The sequence below is a fragment of the Corythoichthys intestinalis genome, chromosome 18 (genome assembly GCF_030265065.1).
Source record: "Corythoichthys intestinalis isolate RoL2023-P3 chromosome 18, ASM3026506v1, whole genome shotgun sequence".
NCBI classification, from domain to species: Eukaryota; Metazoa; Chordata; class Actinopteri; order Syngnathiformes; family Syngnathidae; genus Corythoichthys; species Corythoichthys intestinalis.
This window is the reverse complement of record NC_080412.1, coordinates 36,200,755-36,219,277: the sequence shown is the minus strand read 5'-3', so window position 1 is coordinate 36,219,277 and position 18,523 is coordinate 36,200,755. Positions and strand designations below refer to the sequence as shown.

Here is an 18,523-nt window from a genome sequence, read left to right as displayed (position 1 = left end):
CCATTTATGTCCAGCTCGGATCTTTTACATCCATTAAAAAGTGAGATATTTTTCCAGATGACACAAAATGATGTCTGCTTTAAGCATTCATTATTGCTCAAGGCAGTGTCATGTCATAATTATGATGGTCTTATGACAGTCTTATGGCGCCACTGTTAAATAAGTGTTACTAAATTCTATAACTAGCTATTAATGAAAGGTCACAAATCTAAGTGCGCTGTGTGGTGAATGACTCAAGTGCAGCATGTGAGGTAAAAGCTTAATTATTATCATATTAAGCAATGCATTGAACTAGGCATTAGAAGCCAATTCTTGTGCTCGCGATAGCTGAATTCTGTCTCTACTATCGGTTCATTGAATATTTAATGGCTAATTACTGTCGAATGGTAACTTTACTATCGATACAGCTGTATCTCTCACATGTAAAACCGGATATCCGGTCGTATCGGTTTATCGTTCTCAAGCTTAGTAGTTTTAGCGAGACATCGTCAGCCAGCGTGTTGCCTGTTTTGGTTACGTCATTTAACAACAGGACTATGGTTCTTCACACTATTTTGTGGTAAACTTTCGGTCTTCGAAACCAAAAACCGATAATGGATTTGTAGCGGCCGATAGTTTTCTCTAATTTTTACATTGAACAAGATGAACCAAATGAATCAAATGTTATTTAATTACTTGACCAATTATAATATTTTCTTGGATTTTGGCATTATATGAATTATGATGTGACTGGACATGTCTGAGCAGACACTACACTTTGTTACGATGGAAGAATCTCGAAAAGCCAAAGTGAACAATTGCAGACTGGAAAGTTATCAAATTGAGAAATATTTGTGACTGACACAATATAGGGTTTCTTGGCGAAATCAGTAAAAGATAAATAATAAATACTTTGCTCATCCATGACTTTTACTGAGACATTACTGAGATCGTGACTCCAAGTAAGGAGATAAAATTGAGACGCATTTGAGATCGTCACAAGTACTCATAGTTGTCTCTTGGTGAGATCTTGAAAGGAGACAACTGTGAGACTTTATTGAAAAATCGTGCCAGTAGAACTATTCTCAAGACCTTCTCAGGTAATGCTCACTAAGAGACTTATGTCTCATGAGACAATTTGAGAAAACCGAGAAAACCACCCTGGTCTCGATTATTGCTGATTCACTTCTCAGAGATGTAAATGAGACATGAACAAGATCTCATCTTCAATTTTGCTTTGCTATGGGTTACTGTTATAATTTGTTTTTTACTCCAATATGAATCTGTAATACATGAAAACACCACATCATTTAAGAACTGTTTATTCTCAAATTCTTTGTTGTTTGTTGTACAAAAAAAATCTCCTGACAAGCACTTTTTCAAGTGATGTTTTAAGGCTTCAATGCAAATGCAAACATGATAAACGAGTAATAAAAACCTCCACTCTCATCACAATGTTTGTAAGCATTCAAGATATCTGGACAAGTATTAAAACTCAGAGTCTCTTTTCATCAAGATAAACGACAAATAAAACATTTTCCAGATGCTGTCAGTAGACTTTACTCAGATACATTGTGAAGGTCCACAATGATACAGCCATGCATCTGTCAACCTTCAGGAAAGCAACTCCAGAATCTGCTTTGCTCTTCCTCACAAAGCTGATTTAAGATCTTTGTCATGAACAGAAATGAAAAAAAATATTAAGAAAAAAAAAATCAAATGCAAAGCTTCTTCCGTAGATTAATATCCAACACACATTCCGTATATCAGAAAACTATATTTCCTTTTAAATACATTTATCACATTCATAATAGTAATACTTTATATTTTAATTCCTTGTTTAAAGTTTACTTCATGTAACAATACACACATCTTCAGCAGTATATTTCCTGCAAACTATATGATCACAGCTATTGTAGCTAGCACAATTATACTGTTAAACAGCGACGTTATCAGTTTTTTTTACACTTCCTTTCTTTTAGAAGTCTGAATGTACATGGATTTGGTCACGCACTTCAAACAAAATTGATCTTCCGATAGCTCATTGTTAGTATTTTACAATACAGCTTTCTAATGTCTTCCAAGCAAGTTTTCCAAGAAGCACAGATCAGTTCTTGCAACACAGAACAGCAAACAAATCCATCATGGTGATTCATCAGAGTGTAGCCAAATAATATATGAGGGATGAGGTTTTGTTGATTCAATGTTGTTGCTATAACGTTAGGGAACGTTAGCTAATATTGGACCATCGTGAGACAGGATGGCTTTACCCTGCAAAAATGAATGCTTTTCTACATGGACGGAACAGTACAGTTTGGTAGAAACGTGGCTTATTACCAGTGTTGGGAGTAACGCCGTTATAAATAACGCCGTTACGTAACGGCGTTATTTTTTCAGTAACAGGGTAATCTAATTACTTTTTCCGCCGTTACAACGCCGTTACTGTTACTGACGGTCAAGAGCGGTGCGTTACTTTTTCCGCCGTTACAACGCCGTTACTGTTACTGACGGTCAAGAGCGGTGCGTTACTTTGAGTAAATTGAAGAAACTACCAGCCGTGTCGAGGCGACTCTCTGCTCTGTTGATTTGTCATCCAAGACTTGGGGTGCGTTCAGGTTCGAGAATAGCGCACGTACTTCTGACTCCAAGCTGTTTGTCCCTGCTCATTCAATTAGACAATGCTTTCCAAAGTTTGGTAACGTTTCTGTGTTTGCTACACCTGATGCTAGCCTCGTTCCCATCTCCCCTGTCAGCCAGCAATAATTCTGCTTCCATCTTGAGGACGGCAGACGCTTTGAAGGTGACATGAATTGTCGGGAACCGAGCCTACCTGAATGCAGCCCCTCGAGAGATGCGATGGAAGTGATTGTGATGGCTGAGGGTTAAGAGTCATATGTCGTGGTAAGCCAATCAGAGCCGGTGATTTCACAAGCAAACCGGAACAGCGCGTGCGGCAAACACACACACGCAAAACAGATGCACAGGGTCGGGATGGCAGAGCATTCAGAAGAAAAATTGTCCTTTAAGAGGTGAAGATATAGACACTATTTCAAGTTTGTCGAAATTAAAGGAAAGAACCTGCATGTAATGTGTCATTTATGCCCCGGGGCAAAGCTTTTGTCGACATCTGTGGTAAGCAATTCAAATCTGCTGAAGCACCTAACAAGTTAACTACCTGTCTGTTCTTCTCTATTTCACTGACTCGAATACTGCTCAGAAAATTTCAAATTCTTTGACATACAACAAGTTCTTTTTAAAGTAACGGAAATAGTTACTTTCCCTGGTAACTAGTTACTTTTACTATAGAGTAATTCAGTTACTAACTCAGTTACTTTTTGGACGAAGTAGTGAGTAATGTAACTAATTACTTTTTTAAAGTAACATGCCCAACACTGCTTATTACGCATGAAATGTGCTTGTAAATATAAAAAGAAAGATAAATTCTCCCCTCAGCAAGTACGCAGAAACCTGGTACATATGTCGTTGTCTATGACAGTCACAGAACTGAGCCTTTAAAGGGAACCTAGGACTTAAAGACTTGTAGGCTCTAATAAGCCACAATTGTTCTCTTTTACTAAAATATGTGATTAGAAACACATAAAATATTGCTATTGATTTAAAAATCTGTAATATTTAGTACATGTTTTGACCTACAGAGGGCGCCATGTTTTAAGCGTGAAATGGACGCTCAGGGTGATAACGTAGATTGTCACTGTCATTCGACGAATTCTACCGGGTTACTGCAATTCCATCTACGCGGCGAGACATCCAGCACAGGCACTCATCGGTTAAAAGCGACTAGTACTTACTATTTGCGTTTTTATTGAGTCTTTTAATACCTTTTCGTTGCATCTGTTTCCCTCTCATACTTTTAAGCATTGTGTTTTGTTGTGGTAGGTTTAAAGCAGATTGTTGATTTGTTGAGCACATTAGTCACGTAGCATATTTAAACCACCCTTACTTGATATTACTCCTTTTAAGTATTTTTCTAAGGAGTCTTTAGTACGTTCTGTCTTTATGCATCTAAACAAAACAAGCTGAAAGTGCACGGTAGTACTTTGGGTGTCAAATTCGCCTCTTGTAGCATGTTTCGCCAGTGTAGCACATTTTGGCAGAACACCGTTTTTTCCCCCTACTCTCGTCTCATCCCGTCTTTCCTGTTCATTTTGCTTTTGCTGTTCGTTTTGTGAAATATCGACAGTGCTGTCATGCTTATTAATGTTCCTCTCGGGTTCTAATTGAAAGGGTTGAACAGATGTCATACTCTGGAAGCCTGGCAGCGTAACCATGTGACGTCAACAACACTGGCGACCTACTAGTTAAACTAATTTTACAGATTGCATACAAACAAAAACATCAAGAAGGGCTTCAATATAAAATTATTTTAACTCATAATAACGTTTACCTTTTAAGAACTACAAGTCTTTCTTTCCGTGGATCCCTTTAAGAAATAGCCATCCATCCATCTTCAATCACTTCAGTCGCGGGGGCGTCAGTTTCAGCAGGGAGCCCCAAACTTCCCTTTCCCTGGCCACATTAAGTAGCCCTGACTGGGGGATCCCGAGCTGCTCGCAAGCCAGTGTCTAGATATATTCCCTTCACCTGGTCCTGCCTAGAAGTCTCCTCCCAGCTGGATGTATCAGGAACACTTCCCTAGGGAGGCGCCCTGGTGGCATCCGCACCAGATGCCCGAACCACCGCAACTAATTCCTTTCTACATGAAGAAGTAGTGACTCGACTCTTGGCATCTTGCAAATAGCAACGTTTCTCACCCTGTCTCTAAAGGCAGAGTTATGCTTCTGCGGCAGACCTACGCCGTCAAGGCAGACCCGAATTACGACCCTCTGCCGTAGCCTGACGTGCAGCTAAACGTGACACAAATGGACTGCGATTTGTCTGCTCAGATTGTTGTTTCCAGTTCAGCGCGAAATCACCGCCATTTACAAACATTCATGCGCTAACGACCACCTCTGTAACCGTCTTCTGTGTTCCCTGCGCCTCAACATTTGTATGATCAACATTTGTTGTTCAATGTTGATGAGCTGAAAATCCACATTCAAGCGTTCCATCTCTGTCGGCATTGTAACTGGAAGAAAGCTAGAGGAAGTCGACAAGAGTCCCCCAAAACCGTGCAAACACAATGCCACACCCCTCTAGTGGCTTGGCGGTGAATTACAGAGCAACACGTTCCCTGGCCGCAGAACTGTCGAATGCTTATTGACACTCTAGTCGCTACGCCATCACCGCAACGCAGAAGCATAACTCAGGTTTAAGGGAGATGCCAGCTATCCGTCTGAGAAAACCCATTTCGGCCGCTTGTACCCGCGATCTTGTTCTTCCGATCCTGACCCATTGTTCATGACCATATGTGAGGGTAGGAACGAAGATCGAACGGAAGATGGAGAGATTTGGCTCTTGGCTCAGCTCTCTGTTGCAACAATGTGATAAAGCGACTGCTACCCCAATTCGCCGTCCAATTTCACTCTCCATTGTTCCCTCACTCGTGAACAAGACCCCGAGACTCCTACAGTCAATGCAACCTTCATCGGTTTTCAAGTATATAAAATACAAAACAACTAAATTGCAGCTAACTGATCATAGTCAAAAGCTGATTGTCACAAGTTTTGCGCATGTTCTCAAAAGCAGTTGTTGTTAGTAATAAAGTGGCTGTTAATAATGTTCGTTCAGTGAATCATGGCCTAAAAGATCTCGGTTCTGTACAATATTTCTCTTAAATACTTCATGAACGTAGTGAGAAATTTTAATTTAATACATTTCCAACCCTCAACAATAGCTTTATATAAAATAGTATACTGCGATTTACAACATCATATCGGTCTCAGTAAGTCATTTACATTCAGCAAGTCTCTGTGTTTACTCTATCTGTCTGTGGTTCCTGCTCTCAAAAATCATCGATCTCCTTTGTGGTTGGTAGAAGCAGCTGGTTGATGTTTCTAGTCTCTGACCACTCTTTGGGATAGTCATTTTATTTTGGAGGGCAACCCCATCTACGGATGTCTCTTTCATTGCCGATTCCTCATTCATGCTCTTGATGGACAGAAGTTTGCCGTCGTCACCGGGCGGAGGGTAATCCATAATGGGAAAAGGAGGACTGAACAGTATCAGACTCTGGGGTCTTTGCCGGTTCCTAAAAGACGACCTTTGTAAAATATTTGCTCTGTTAGGTCTGTCAACAAAAACTTCAAGACTGGGGGTGTGTCGCCTGGTGATGACTGGCGGTACTGTTGTGGTTGTCGTCACATTTTCTGCTTGTTTCTGAACTTTTGGGTGGTTTTGCTGTTTGGCCACAGGCTCCTTATTCTCTAACTCGTCCTTCAGATCTGAAATCGCTGGGGGAGGTGCTTCGTGGCTTTTCTCTGTACTATTTTTAGGACAAGCCGTGTCTTGTTCTTTCTCTGTCTCAATGTCACTGTCTTGTCTGGAGTGAGGTATCTGACTATACTGCACCTTTGGAGGTACAACAGGCACAGCTTTGGCCTTGCACGTCTTAATCATGAAGGCGGTCCGGACGGATGCAACACTGAGGGGGGCAGAATTTCGTCGCAAAGGTGCCTGGCTATCGTTCAAGAACAAGTCCAACTCGGAGAGGAGCCCACTGTTTACAGTCTCTGACAGACTCCTCGTATAGGAAGAAAGCTTGAGCGAAGGACGGCTTTGCTGGTTAGAAATGTCCCTAATGCATCGAGGCCCCAAGTCTAGGTTGAGGGAGCATGGTCTGTGTTTGGAAAGGTTGTGTTCGTCTCTTTTTTCTGGTCCGGCTGATTCGTAAGACATTTGTCTATAAAAGTGTTGCGATGATTTCAGTTTTTTTGTTCCACATTTTCCAATTGGAGCTTGTGTTCCATTACTGGTGTTGAGACTAGCGTTCGTAGAAGGCAGAGAGGCCAAATCGGTTTCATATTTGCTGCTGGATGTTTGTGAAATGTTTCCTGATGAGGTTTTCGCAAGGGATAATCTTTTTGATTGTTTAACACTGTGTGAAGAAAATGAGGTCCGATCCTCGTCTGAGTTCAGAGTTACAGATTGAGAGCTGAACGGCAATTGCTGCTTAAACAACTCTTCCACGTCTGGGGAGTGCAGTGGACTTGTGACCCACTGCTTGCTGGAGCTGAGGTCTTCCCATGATTCCACTAGATCCAGCTCTTCAGAGTTTCCTGCCAATCCTTCATCATCTTCCTGGATTGGCAGGTCCAGAGAATTTGGTCTCTCCTCCAGACATATGGAAAACTGGGATACAACTTCAGGAATTTTCTCTACATCACATGAGATGTTTTGGGTTTCTTCAGGACTTTCATGTTCTTCAGCTTCTCCTTGGCTATCAATTGCTGCTAAGGAGCCTCTGAGGATTTGAGAGTCACTTGTGAAACTAACTTGGGGCTCTATAGTATGCGCTTTATTCAAAGAAGAAAATTTCTTGTCAGTTTCTTCCAGAACAGGGTTGACAATTTTTATGCCTTCATTGACCCAAAGATCATTTTTTAGGAGAGAAAATACAATGTCGGACTCTGAAGGCTGTTTCACTGTAGATTCAGACCTAGAGGTGTTAAGATGATCATAGAGATAGGATTTGGAAGACTGGTCTTTACAGAACATGGACAGCGATGGAGAGCTGCGGCTTCTTTTTGACTTTACATCCATAGTTAACTTCTTGTTTTGGCCAGGTAGGATGGCATCGTAAGTCTTATCTAGTAGGTCCATTTCAGGTTCTGTTATCTTCAGCTCTTGGTGGACGTCATACCAAAGCTCCTTTGTGATGCATAATTCCTTATCCTAGAAATATGAAGAAAAATATTAGCACACATCACAGAAAATCCAATAACAATAGTCAAATACTTGTTTATAAGCCAATTTTTCAACAAAAAATAGATGATTTACCTGTTGAGCGGGTTTTGACTGATTTTCCAGTTGTTGCCCAGTGAAGGGTATTTTTGCTGTGCCTTCACTCACAATTGAAAGCGCTTCCAGTTGAGTCTTGCTCATCTCTTCTTGGAATAATTCTCTGGTTTTACCTGAGAACAAAGCACATTTTTTATTAGCAACTGGTAGTTGTCAATTTCTATCCAACGCAACAGAGTTGTAGTCGTTAAAATGGGTTGAATGAAGAAGGTCTTACCCTTTGGCATTGCATTTGAGACTCTCTCTGTCTGTTTCTTCTCTGTTCCATCTCTGTTGCTGGGTTCCACTACTGGACACATGTTGCTTTTTCCACCACCGCTCTGGTCTGAAGTCTCCTTGCAAGGTTTCAGTGCTGCTGCAGCCATCCTATCCTTGGCAAGCCCTCTGCAAGGCGTGCTGTTAGAGCTGATAACGGCCGACACGCGCAGGGGTACCGACACAGCGAAAGGCTCCGATATGTTGACGGCTCTACGCTGGTGCCTCGGCGATGACTCCAGCGGAAAGAAGCTTCCAGGAAAGGAAGGTCGAGATGAACTGTTGTAGGAGGAACCCGAGTACAGCATCCTTCTGTTTTTAGGAGACGTAGGTTTGTTGCCACTCAGGTCATCTCCCTTAAACACCTTGAGCTGCTCCGGCAATGTTCTTTGAGGGGTTGCTGAAGCACCTGATAAGCTGCCCTTTTGGCTCAACCCAGAGTTCCAACCGCCTGTTACGCTGCCAGATTTTTTCCCTTTAAACTCCCAGTTTTGCTCATGTTCACTCAAGTCATAAAGTGAATCAGATCCCAGTGTTCTTGATTTGACATCCGGAACAAAAATGCTGCCTTGTCCCCCTGATGGACTGTTTCCAGTTCTATCATCATCTGGGAACAGCAGGAGGTGAAAGTACATTTTTTAAAGACTTGCCTATGTAAATTTGATTTTACTTGGCAAAAACGTTACCTGTTGGCAAGGAGCACAGTGACTCCATACTTCTGGACGGTCGAAGAGATGACTTTTCTGAGGAAAAAATGCACAACGCTATGATTAAATTAATGGATTTATCAATGGGATTATGTTGTCTGTGTGACGTTTAGCAACAATTTAGAAGAAGCCAGAAGATGGCGCAATAAACTAAGGCTGCAATGAAGTCAAAGGTGAAAGAACGGAACAAAAACTGAAGTTATGGAACTAGTAGTGGGTAGAGGCGTGCTAATTTTCCAATTCTTAGGTTATTCGCGGTTCGGCCGTGGGAAACTCGAGAACGATTCACAAACGTCATAATTCCAATTATTTATTTATACCTGGTAAAGGCGAACAGTGGCGGACTTGGCAATTTTGGGGCCTAAGGCGAACATATCCAGGGGCCCTCTTCATGGGTCAGGGGTTAAAAAGGGGATAAGGGTGTGGAGGAAATATGTTCTGGTACACGAGGGCTCTCCTAAACGACAAATTTTTTCCTGATTAGTCAGTCGACTAGTTTTGCGATTAATCGACTAATCTAAAATCTTTCTTTTTTTTACTAATTTAGCAATGAAATTTTTGTTGACGCTTATTAATCCACAAAACTATTTTGTAACACTTAAATTCTTTATTAAAGTACAAATAATCATGTAAATAACAATAATTAATCACAAATAAACGATGAGGTTAAATGCTGATAGCATTTACTAGTGTAAAAGAATGGAAAGTAAACAGATTCAAAACACTGACTTTGCCTTTCCAACATTATTCAAAACAATTCTTTAAAAAAATCTAGCAATATTATTATAGTATACTACTGTATATAGTAGTAGTATAATAATTAAAATAATTATTCATTGCCAATCATATTTGTCATGAAGAGTGTCATTTGAAAGCTATTCTTAGTATAGAATCTGTATTATGTAGTATTTACTCAACATATTATAATATTAATTCTGAAGTATGTGGGATTAACTCCAGAAATCATTATTTATATGACGAACATGACGTGCTTTTGCTGTTAACCAGCTGTTGAGTGTTATTGTATGACTGATTGGAACTGTACATCATTGTTTCGCCACAGGGTGTGCTGTCGTGTATTTTATGTTCGGTGTGAAGAAGAAGAAAGTTAAAAGAGGCATTAGAGGCCTGTACTCAACTTCTCCCTCACTGCACTTTGGCTCTCATGGGGAGCACTTCGCTCATGTGTTCGAAATAAATGATAGCCAACGTGCAAAGTAGCAAATGAGCCATAAAAATAGCGAGCTTAGTGGCGTGAAAACTGCGGGAGAGCTAAGTGAAGCTAACGAACAGCTAAGCGATGCTAAACGGCGCTAAATGAAGCTAAGCGACTGATACTCAGGCCGTCGTCGTGGAACAGTCCATTGTGGTGCGTGTGGGGGGGAGATAATATAAATGCAGCATTCAAATGGCTTTCATTTTTGTTTTGTAATTTGTTTGTTTGGTATGCTGACACAATTATACATGACGAATAGTTGGGATTGCTGCTGGCTCCTGTGGCCCAAGCCGTTGTTCGTTGGGGCAAGGCAGGTGGTTGGGGGCCCCCTACTGGTTGGGGGCCTAAGGCGATCGTCTACTTTGCCTGATTAGTAGATCCGCCTATGAAGGCGAACTAAAACACAGTCAGCGCGGTCTTCGGCACGCAATGAGGAACGGACCAGGAGTAAATAAAGTTTTCAACTCATTCCGCTACATAAAAAAGACAATAATAGTTGACTGCGGCCGACAGCCACTACAAACAACACCCAGATGCTAGTTGCTACAAACACACAGCCACATAATAGTACAGTAGATATCACATATATATGGAACTAGATGAAAAATGACAGGCAACGGCAGTGTTAGAACATGTATAGAGAACTAGATGCAAAATGACAGACTTGCTGGCGTTAGTAAACAGCCACCATCTTAATGCAGTAGACTTCTCTGTTATAGCGAACCTAATCAACTTTTTATATAGTAAAGGGTCACACGGGGTTTATGTTGCTTAGAGTGCTGCTGCGTTTTAGTGGGTAAATGAGGAGCAGCATTTAGTGTGTAAGCTACTTCATATGCTTGTAGCAGTACTGCTGACCAATTTATGAAGTCTGTGTGCAGGCCAGACGTTATTCATTTTATGACAGAGACTGGAGGCCGGATGAAATTTGACCTTGGACCGCATTTGGCCCCCGGGCCGGACTTTAGACATGTCTGGTCTAAGGTCTAGTCACATGATGTGTTTGAAAAATAATTTTCACCCATTATAAAAATATCTTTTTTGTTCATTTCATTCATTTTTTTTTTTTTTTTTTTGCTTTACAACTACAATTGCATGCAATGACACTTTTGGCCACCAGGGGGGCCTGGCCCCCCGTAAACTCCGCTTATAGGGAGCATGTGGTGATTGTTGCGACGTCTCATAAGTGAAACTGGAGAAGGCCTATGTCGGCATCTGTTGGCAAAAATAAAATCAAAATGAAGAATAAAGACGAAAAATGTAACGAATCTAGCGTAGCCCAAAGTAGAGTAGTGTTTCTTCACAAATCTACTCAAGTAATAGTAAAAAGTATTGCATGGTTAATCTACTGTAAGAAGTACAATATTCTCAAAAAGTTACTCAAGTTAATGTAATTGAGTAAATGTAACACGTTACTACCCACCTCTGAGTATTGATATTGTTTATTAGGTATAGTTGTCAATTACAGTTGCATGCACTTGCCTGTTAACCCAGGGGCTCTAATGAACACGCTTCCATTTCGGCTCAGTTTTCCTTTGGAGTCCACGGAGCGTCCCAAGTTGAAGATAGATCTCCATTTCTTCGATTTTCCAGAAAGCTTTCTCCTAAAATATAAAGAATTGTTGCTTAGTAAAATTCTGAAGTAATTCTGCAGACATTTAGGGATTTTTTCACCCTCGGTTTCAAGGACCACTGTCATTGTTCACTCAGTAAACAGTTTCATACTTGCTGTCCAAGTCTATGACAGTGTGGTAGAGCGTGGCCATGCTGGTGTCAGGCAGACTGTTCTCCCGTTGGCGTTCTTTGTGCAGAGGATGATTTGGACTTAAGGAGCGAGCTTGGGCTTCTTCCAGGCTCATCAGTTTCATCGGCCCACTCTGACCGCTAATGGGGAGCGTGGCGTATTTCTCCCCACATATTAAACTTGGCCCTGTCGAAGTACAATACGTCACAGTTTCATTTTCAAGACTTGTTTTCCATAGATGAATGTCATACCTTCTTTTGGTTTGATTTGCACGGAGTCAGTGTTAAAGATCTGCTCGGTGTGGTTTAAAATGAACTCCACCACTGACTGTTGTATTCGCACTTCCTGAAAAGCCATGTCTCCATTACCAGATGTGGCCTCTATTGTTTTAGATCTATAAAAAAAATAAATCACACATTTTGGTCATGCGAAAAAATAAATAAATCAAAGGTCAGGATCCGATTGTTCTTTTCGTATGAGCCAAACTCACCTCAATAGATTAGGAGCCCAAACTAAAGCCAGATTGCGTGTGTGCATGTTTGTCTGGGCACTTAAAGTGGCGAGGCGGGCCAAATGCTTGCTGAGGTACTCCAGAGTTCTAAAGGCAGTTGAGAAACATTCAATCTCTCCAGTATTAAAACACTGTGAGTTACAGTAAATGAAGTATGAAGCAGTTCACCTGAAGTGAGGGGTCGGTAATTCCTTAACCGTCTTTTGAATGTGTGCAAGTCTTTCATGATCGCCGCACACTGAGGCCACTTCCTGCATGTAAAATAAATGTCATGTTTTGATTGCATTCAGTGCTTTATTTTGGAGCATGAACCGAATTCCTCAGCTTGTGTGAACAAAGTAACCTCCCTTTGAGTGGGACCTGGACACTTGGTGAACGTAAATAAGCTTATTGCACAATGAGTGTGCACAGTCAAAAAAAAGTGACACAGGCCTGAACACATTTTTTAGATTTGTCGGTCATTTGTGACGAAAAGTTCTGCTTTTATACAGTCTTGTATGTGTCTGGCATCATTTTTGGTGGCAAGCTTCCAAGAAGCAAAATGGTAACATAAAAAAAGAAAAGAAAAGAGTTACAGATATATGCTGTGTAACCTAAGCATTTCCAGGAGGATTATTGGGAATGGGAAAGAGATTCCAAACTCAGATTCAAATGCGTTTATCAATGCCAAATCAAACACAAAAGTGAATCCTTTACTTATACAAGAGAAACAAGGGAATCTGTCTGTCTGTTAATGAATGTACCAGTGCAAGTACAATGATTCCTTGTTTATCTTCATCAAAGAATATCACAAATCAGCAAAGTAGATAGTATATACATATATATATATATATATATTAGGGCTGTCAAACAATTACAATTTTTAATCAAGTTAATTACAGCTTAAAAATTAATTAATCGTAATTAATCGTAATTAATCGCAATTCAAACCATCTATAAAATATGCCATATTTTTCTGTAATTATTGTTGGAATGGAAAGATAAGACACAAGATGGATATATACATTCAACATAAAGTACATAAGTACTGTATTTGTTTATTATAACAATAAATCAACAAGATGGCATTAACATTATTAAAATTCTGTTAAAGCAATCCATGGATAGAAAGACTTGTAGTTCTTGAAAGATAAATGTTAGTACAAGTTATAGAAATTTTATATTAAAACCCCTCCTAATGTTTTCGTTTTAATAAAATTTGTAAAATTTTCAATCAAAAAATTGTAGCCCGCCATTGTTGATGTTGATAATTACACAATGCTCATGGGTGTTTAAGCCCATAAAATCAGTCGCACCCAAGCGCCAGCAGAAGGCGACAAAACTCCAAAAAACACAAGTAACAAGTTGGCATTGCACTATGCTGTCATTTTAATCTGTTTGAGCGGGGCATGTGCGTTAATTGCGTCAAATATTTTAAGGTGATTAATTAAAAAAATTAATTACCGTCCTTTAACATGATAATTTTGACAGCCCTAATATATATATATATATATATATATATATATATATATATATATATATGTATATTGGGGGGGTGTTCAATGTATTTATTCAGATTTATCATCATTGAAGAGAGATACATAGAGTGGTATGAAAAAGTATCTGAACCTTTTGTAATTTCTCACATTTCTGCATAAAATCCTCATCAAATGTGAGCTGATCTTTGTCAAAATTACACAGATGAAAAAACAATGCTTTAATGAAAACCACCCAACATTTATAGGTTTACATATTTTAATGAGGATAGTATGTAAATAATGACAGAAGGGGGAAAAATAACTAAGTGAACCATCATATTTATTATTTTGTGCCACCCCCCCTTTGGCAACAATACTTTTAACCAGACATTTCCTGTAACTGCAAATCAGTCTGGCACATCGATCAGGATTTATCTTGGCCCATTCTTCTCTACAAAACTGCTATAGGTTAGTCAGATTCCTGGGATGTTTGGCATGAATCGCTGTCTTTAGGTCATACCAAAGCATCTCAATGGGTTCAAGTCTGGACTTTGAGTTGGCCACTCCAGAACGTATATTTTGTTCTTCTGAAACCATTCTGAAATTCTGAAGTTGATTTACTTCTGTCTTTTGGATCATTGTCTTGTTGCAGCATCCATCCTCTTTTTAGCTTTAACTGTCTGACAGACGGCCTCAGGTTTTCCTGAAAAACTTTTAAATTCATTCTTTCATTAATGATTGCAAGTTTCCAGGCCCTGAGGCAGCAAAACAGCCCCAAATCATGATGCTCCCTCCACGATGCTTCACGGTGGGGATGAGGTATTGATGTTGGAGAGCTGTTCCATTTTTCCTCCTCACATGACGTTGTGTGGTACTCCTAAACAATTCAAGTTCGGTTTTATCAGTCCACAAAATATTTTGCCAAAACGTCTGAGGAGTGTCCGAGTGCCTTTTTGCCAAAATTAAACGAACAACAATGTTTTTCTTAGACAACAGTGGCTTCCTCTGTGGAGTCATCCCATGAACACCATTCTTGGCCATGGTTTTACATATAGTTGATGTGTGAGATATTGGACTGTGGCAGTTATTTCTTTAAGTCTTAAGCAGACACGCTAGGTTTTTTTTTCTCTCTGAGTATTTTGCGCTGAACTCCTGGCGTCATCTTTGGTGGACGGCCACTCCTTGGGAGAGAAGCAACAGTGCCAAACTTTCTCCATTTGTAGACAACTTCTCTGACGGTCGATTGATGAACATCCAGACTTTTAGAGATGGTTTTGTATCCTTTCCAAGCTTTATACAAATCAACAATCCTTGATCGCAGGTTTTCAGACAACTCTTTTGACGGAACCAGGATGCACATCAGACAATGCTTCTCATCATGACAGTTCTAACTAGGTGTGTGTGTTTTATAGTGGGCTGGGGAGTTTTAAACCACTCATTAGCAGTGTTGGGAGTAACGTCGTTATAAATAACGCCGTTACGTAACGGTGTTATTTTTTTCAGTAACGGGGTACTCTAACTAATTACTTACGGTGCGTTAATTACTCAGAATATATTGAAGAAACGACCAGCCGTGTCGAGGCGACTCTCTGCTCTGTTGATTTGTCATCCAAGACTTGGGGTGCGTTCAGGTTCGAGAATAGCGCACGTACTTCTGACTCCAAGCTGTTTGTCCCTGCTCATTCAATTAGACAATGCTTTCCAAAGTTTGGTAATGTTTCTGTGTTTGCTACACCTGATGCTAGCCCCGTTCCCATCTCCCACTGTCAGCCAGCAATAATTCTGCTTCCATCTTGAGGACGGCAGGCGCTTTGAAGGTGACGTGAATTGTCGGGAAACGAGCCTACCTAAATGCAGCCCCTCGAGAGATGCGATGGAAGTGATTGTGATTGGCTGAGGGTTAGAGTCATGTGTCGTGGTAAGCCAATCAGAGCCGGTGATCTCACAAGCAAACTGGAACAGCGCGTGCGGAACACACACACACAAAACAGATGCACAGGGTCAGGATGGCAGAGCATTCAGAAGAAAAATTGTCCTTTAAGAGGTGGAGATATAGACACTATTTCAAGTTTGTCGAAATTAAAGGAAAGAACCTGCATGTAATGTGTAATTTATGTCCCGGGGCAAAGCTTTTGTCGACATCTGTGGTAAGCAATTCAAATCTGCTGAAGCACTTTACAAGTTAACTACCTGTCTGTTCTTCTCTATTCCACTGACCCGAATACTGCTCAGAAATTTTCAAATTCTTTGACATACAAGAAGTTCTTTTTAAAGTAACGGAAATAGTTACTTTCCCTGGTAACTAGTTACCTTTACTATAGAGTAATTCAGTTACTAACTCAGTTACTTTTTGGAAGAAGTAGTGAGTAATGTAACTAATTACTTTTTTAAAGTAACGTGCCCAACACTGCTCATTAGTGATTGGGCACACACCTGTCTTAAATATTTGGTAAAAAAATTGGTTTCAATTGCTCTTTAAATGTCCTTAGGCAGAGGGTTCACTTACTTATTTTTTCCCCTTCTGTCATTGTTTTCATGTTATCCTCATTAAAATATGAAAACCTATAAATGTTTGGGTGGTTTTAGTTAAAGCAGACACTTTTTTTTCATCTGTGTGATTTTGACAAAGATAAATCACATTTGATGGTGATTTTAAGCAGAAATTTGAGAAATTCCAAAAGGTTCAGATATTTTTTCATACCACTGTAGATTGGTAATGACTGAGTTAATTGCAGAATCAAAACATTAGAGGGGTTTACTCAGGAGCATGCTCTCTTTAGCAGGTCAAATCTAAATGGCAAGCTCTCTACACAGCCGGAATTCCCATCAATGATATAGAGTATGAACGCTGCAGCATACTTACAGTGAATTTGCTGTATAGCTCATATGTGAGCAGAGGATTTGGTAGCTCCCTGAAGTACAGCTTGCATAAAGAACCCACACAGTGGATGTCCTGTAGGTACACTTCCTTTGTAAGGTCAGGGCACGCCTCAGAGCTGAATTCCTGTCTGCACACAGACAGACACGCAACGGTCAAGTCAACTGATTCGGTTACAATGATTTCAGAAAGACCCCTGACATATGCAACAAGCGAAGTACCTGAGTCGTTGAATATTTGAGGTGACCCCTGACAACCTGTAGATCCCATGTACAATCCCGTGCTTCTCGATAAACTCTGCACATTTCTGTAGCACCTGAGGGACTGAAACGTAGAAATTTTTTGTTGTATTCTCACAAAGTGATGGGCTGTGTAGTACATTTAGTAATATGGCCTTGTTTTCTCTCCCTTAGGGTTGCTGATTGTAGGTGGCCTTTGACAGGAAGTTAAAAATGGTTTGTTTGTTTCAGAGGAAGGTTGACACACCCAGCCGTTGTAGCGAGTATTACTTACGACATTTCCTCTAATAGAAAAGAGCTACCAGTGACCGGCACAACTTTCTTAGCTTGGGCAACCAATACACACCAAACATTTTCATCAATAGTATTGATCTCAATTTCATTGACAGTTTGACACATGCTCAATATTGTGCAGTATTCAGTTTGTGCCCATCTGTCGCAATGGATATTCCAGCCGCGTTGGCTTTTACGGTTTGACTATGAAAGGGGAAAAAAAAAAAAATAACAAAAAAGAAAACAATAGAAACAAAAAAGGGCCAAAATTTGGTTTCAGCATTGTGCAAAATTTGGTCATACTGGTAATATTATTAAAAGAATTGCTAAATACTGAGCTGAATGACAATTAAAACTTTTGGTAACACTTTATAAAAACTATCCGTTATAACTAGGGTTGTTCCGATCATGTTTTTTTTTTTTGCTCCCGATCCGATCCCGATCGTTTATTTTGAGTATCTGCCGATCCCGATATTTCCCGATCCGATTGCTTTTTTTTTTGCTCCCGATTCAATTCCAATCATTCCTGATATTTTTTCCCGATCATATACATTTTGGCAATGCATTAAGAAAAAAATGAATGAAACTCGGACGAATATATACATTCAACATACAGTACATAAGTACTGTATTTGTTTATTATGACAATAAATCCTCAAGATGACATTTACATTATTAACATTCTTTCTGTGAGAGGGATCCACGGATAGAAAGACTTGTGACTTTGTATATTGTGACTAAATATTGCCATCTAGTGTATTTGTTGAGCTTTCAGTAAATGATACTGTAGCCATTCAACCCAAATGCATGATGGGAAGTGGAACCATGACTGTGCGAAGTGCTACCAATTCATATATCTTCTCTGCATTGGGAAATAACATAAGGTGTTAAGAAAAAGATCAATTGCTAACTTGCTTCCCCACATTGCTTCCCATGATATTTGTTGATCATAGGGAGAGGGATTATAAGGCTTTGGCCTATCAAAAAAAGGCTCCAAAGGCTGCCAAATTTCACTCTACTCATTTTACGCTTCCTTTTATCTCTCTAAATGGGTTAAACAGCGTCATTACAGATTGAGCACGACAATGCGTGAGTGGGTCGTGCAACGGATGCATTAATTGCGTTAAATATTTAACGTGAAACATTTTTAAAAAATTAATTACCGCCGTTATCGGGATAAATTTGATAACCCTACCTTAAGCCTAAATTTAAAGACTCTGGAGGAGTGTAAAATATTATGTCTGTAACGTTAAATACAATTAGAAAATGATTTAATTAAAAAACATATATATATTAAAAAAAGGCATGTCCGATATATAATTTATTTTTTTTGCCGATTCCGATACT

General features: G+C 39.9%; 1 protein-coding gene across 2 annotated transcripts in view; it reads right to left on the bottom strand.

Moving 5' to 3' along the window:
- Nucleotides 1-1,330: 1,330 nt before the first annotated feature.
- Nucleotides 1,331-18,523, bottom strand: part of arhgap31 (Rho GTPase activating protein 31) — a 32,393-nt gene continuing 15,200 nt past the window's right edge. The window contains exons 2-12 of one of the 2 annotated variants that reach the window (XM_057821879.1): nucleotides 16,886-16,988; nucleotides 16,650-16,794; nucleotides 12,498-12,580; nucleotides 12,309-12,416; nucleotides 12,070-12,212; nucleotides 11,800-12,004; nucleotides 11,557-11,678; nucleotides 8,838-8,894; nucleotides 8,114-8,758; nucleotides 7,876-8,009; nucleotides 1,331-7,770 (exon numbers count right to left, since the gene is read on the bottom strand). In XM_057821879.1, coding sequence (XP_057677862.1) covers nucleotides 5,854-7,770; nucleotides 7,876-8,009; nucleotides 8,114-8,758; nucleotides 8,838-8,894; nucleotides 11,557-11,678; nucleotides 11,800-12,004; nucleotides 12,070-12,212; nucleotides 12,309-12,416; nucleotides 12,498-12,580; nucleotides 16,650-16,794; nucleotides 16,886-16,988 — 3,662 coding nt within the window. In that variant the 3' untranslated portion in view covers nucleotides 1,331-5,853. The remainder of the gene's footprint in view (nucleotides 7,771-7,875; nucleotides 8,010-8,113; nucleotides 8,759-8,837; nucleotides 8,895-11,556; nucleotides 11,679-11,799; nucleotides 12,005-12,069; nucleotides 12,213-12,308; nucleotides 12,417-12,497; nucleotides 12,581-16,649; nucleotides 16,795-16,885; nucleotides 16,989-18,523) is intronic. The other variant, XM_057821880.1, reaches the window with a different exon arrangement.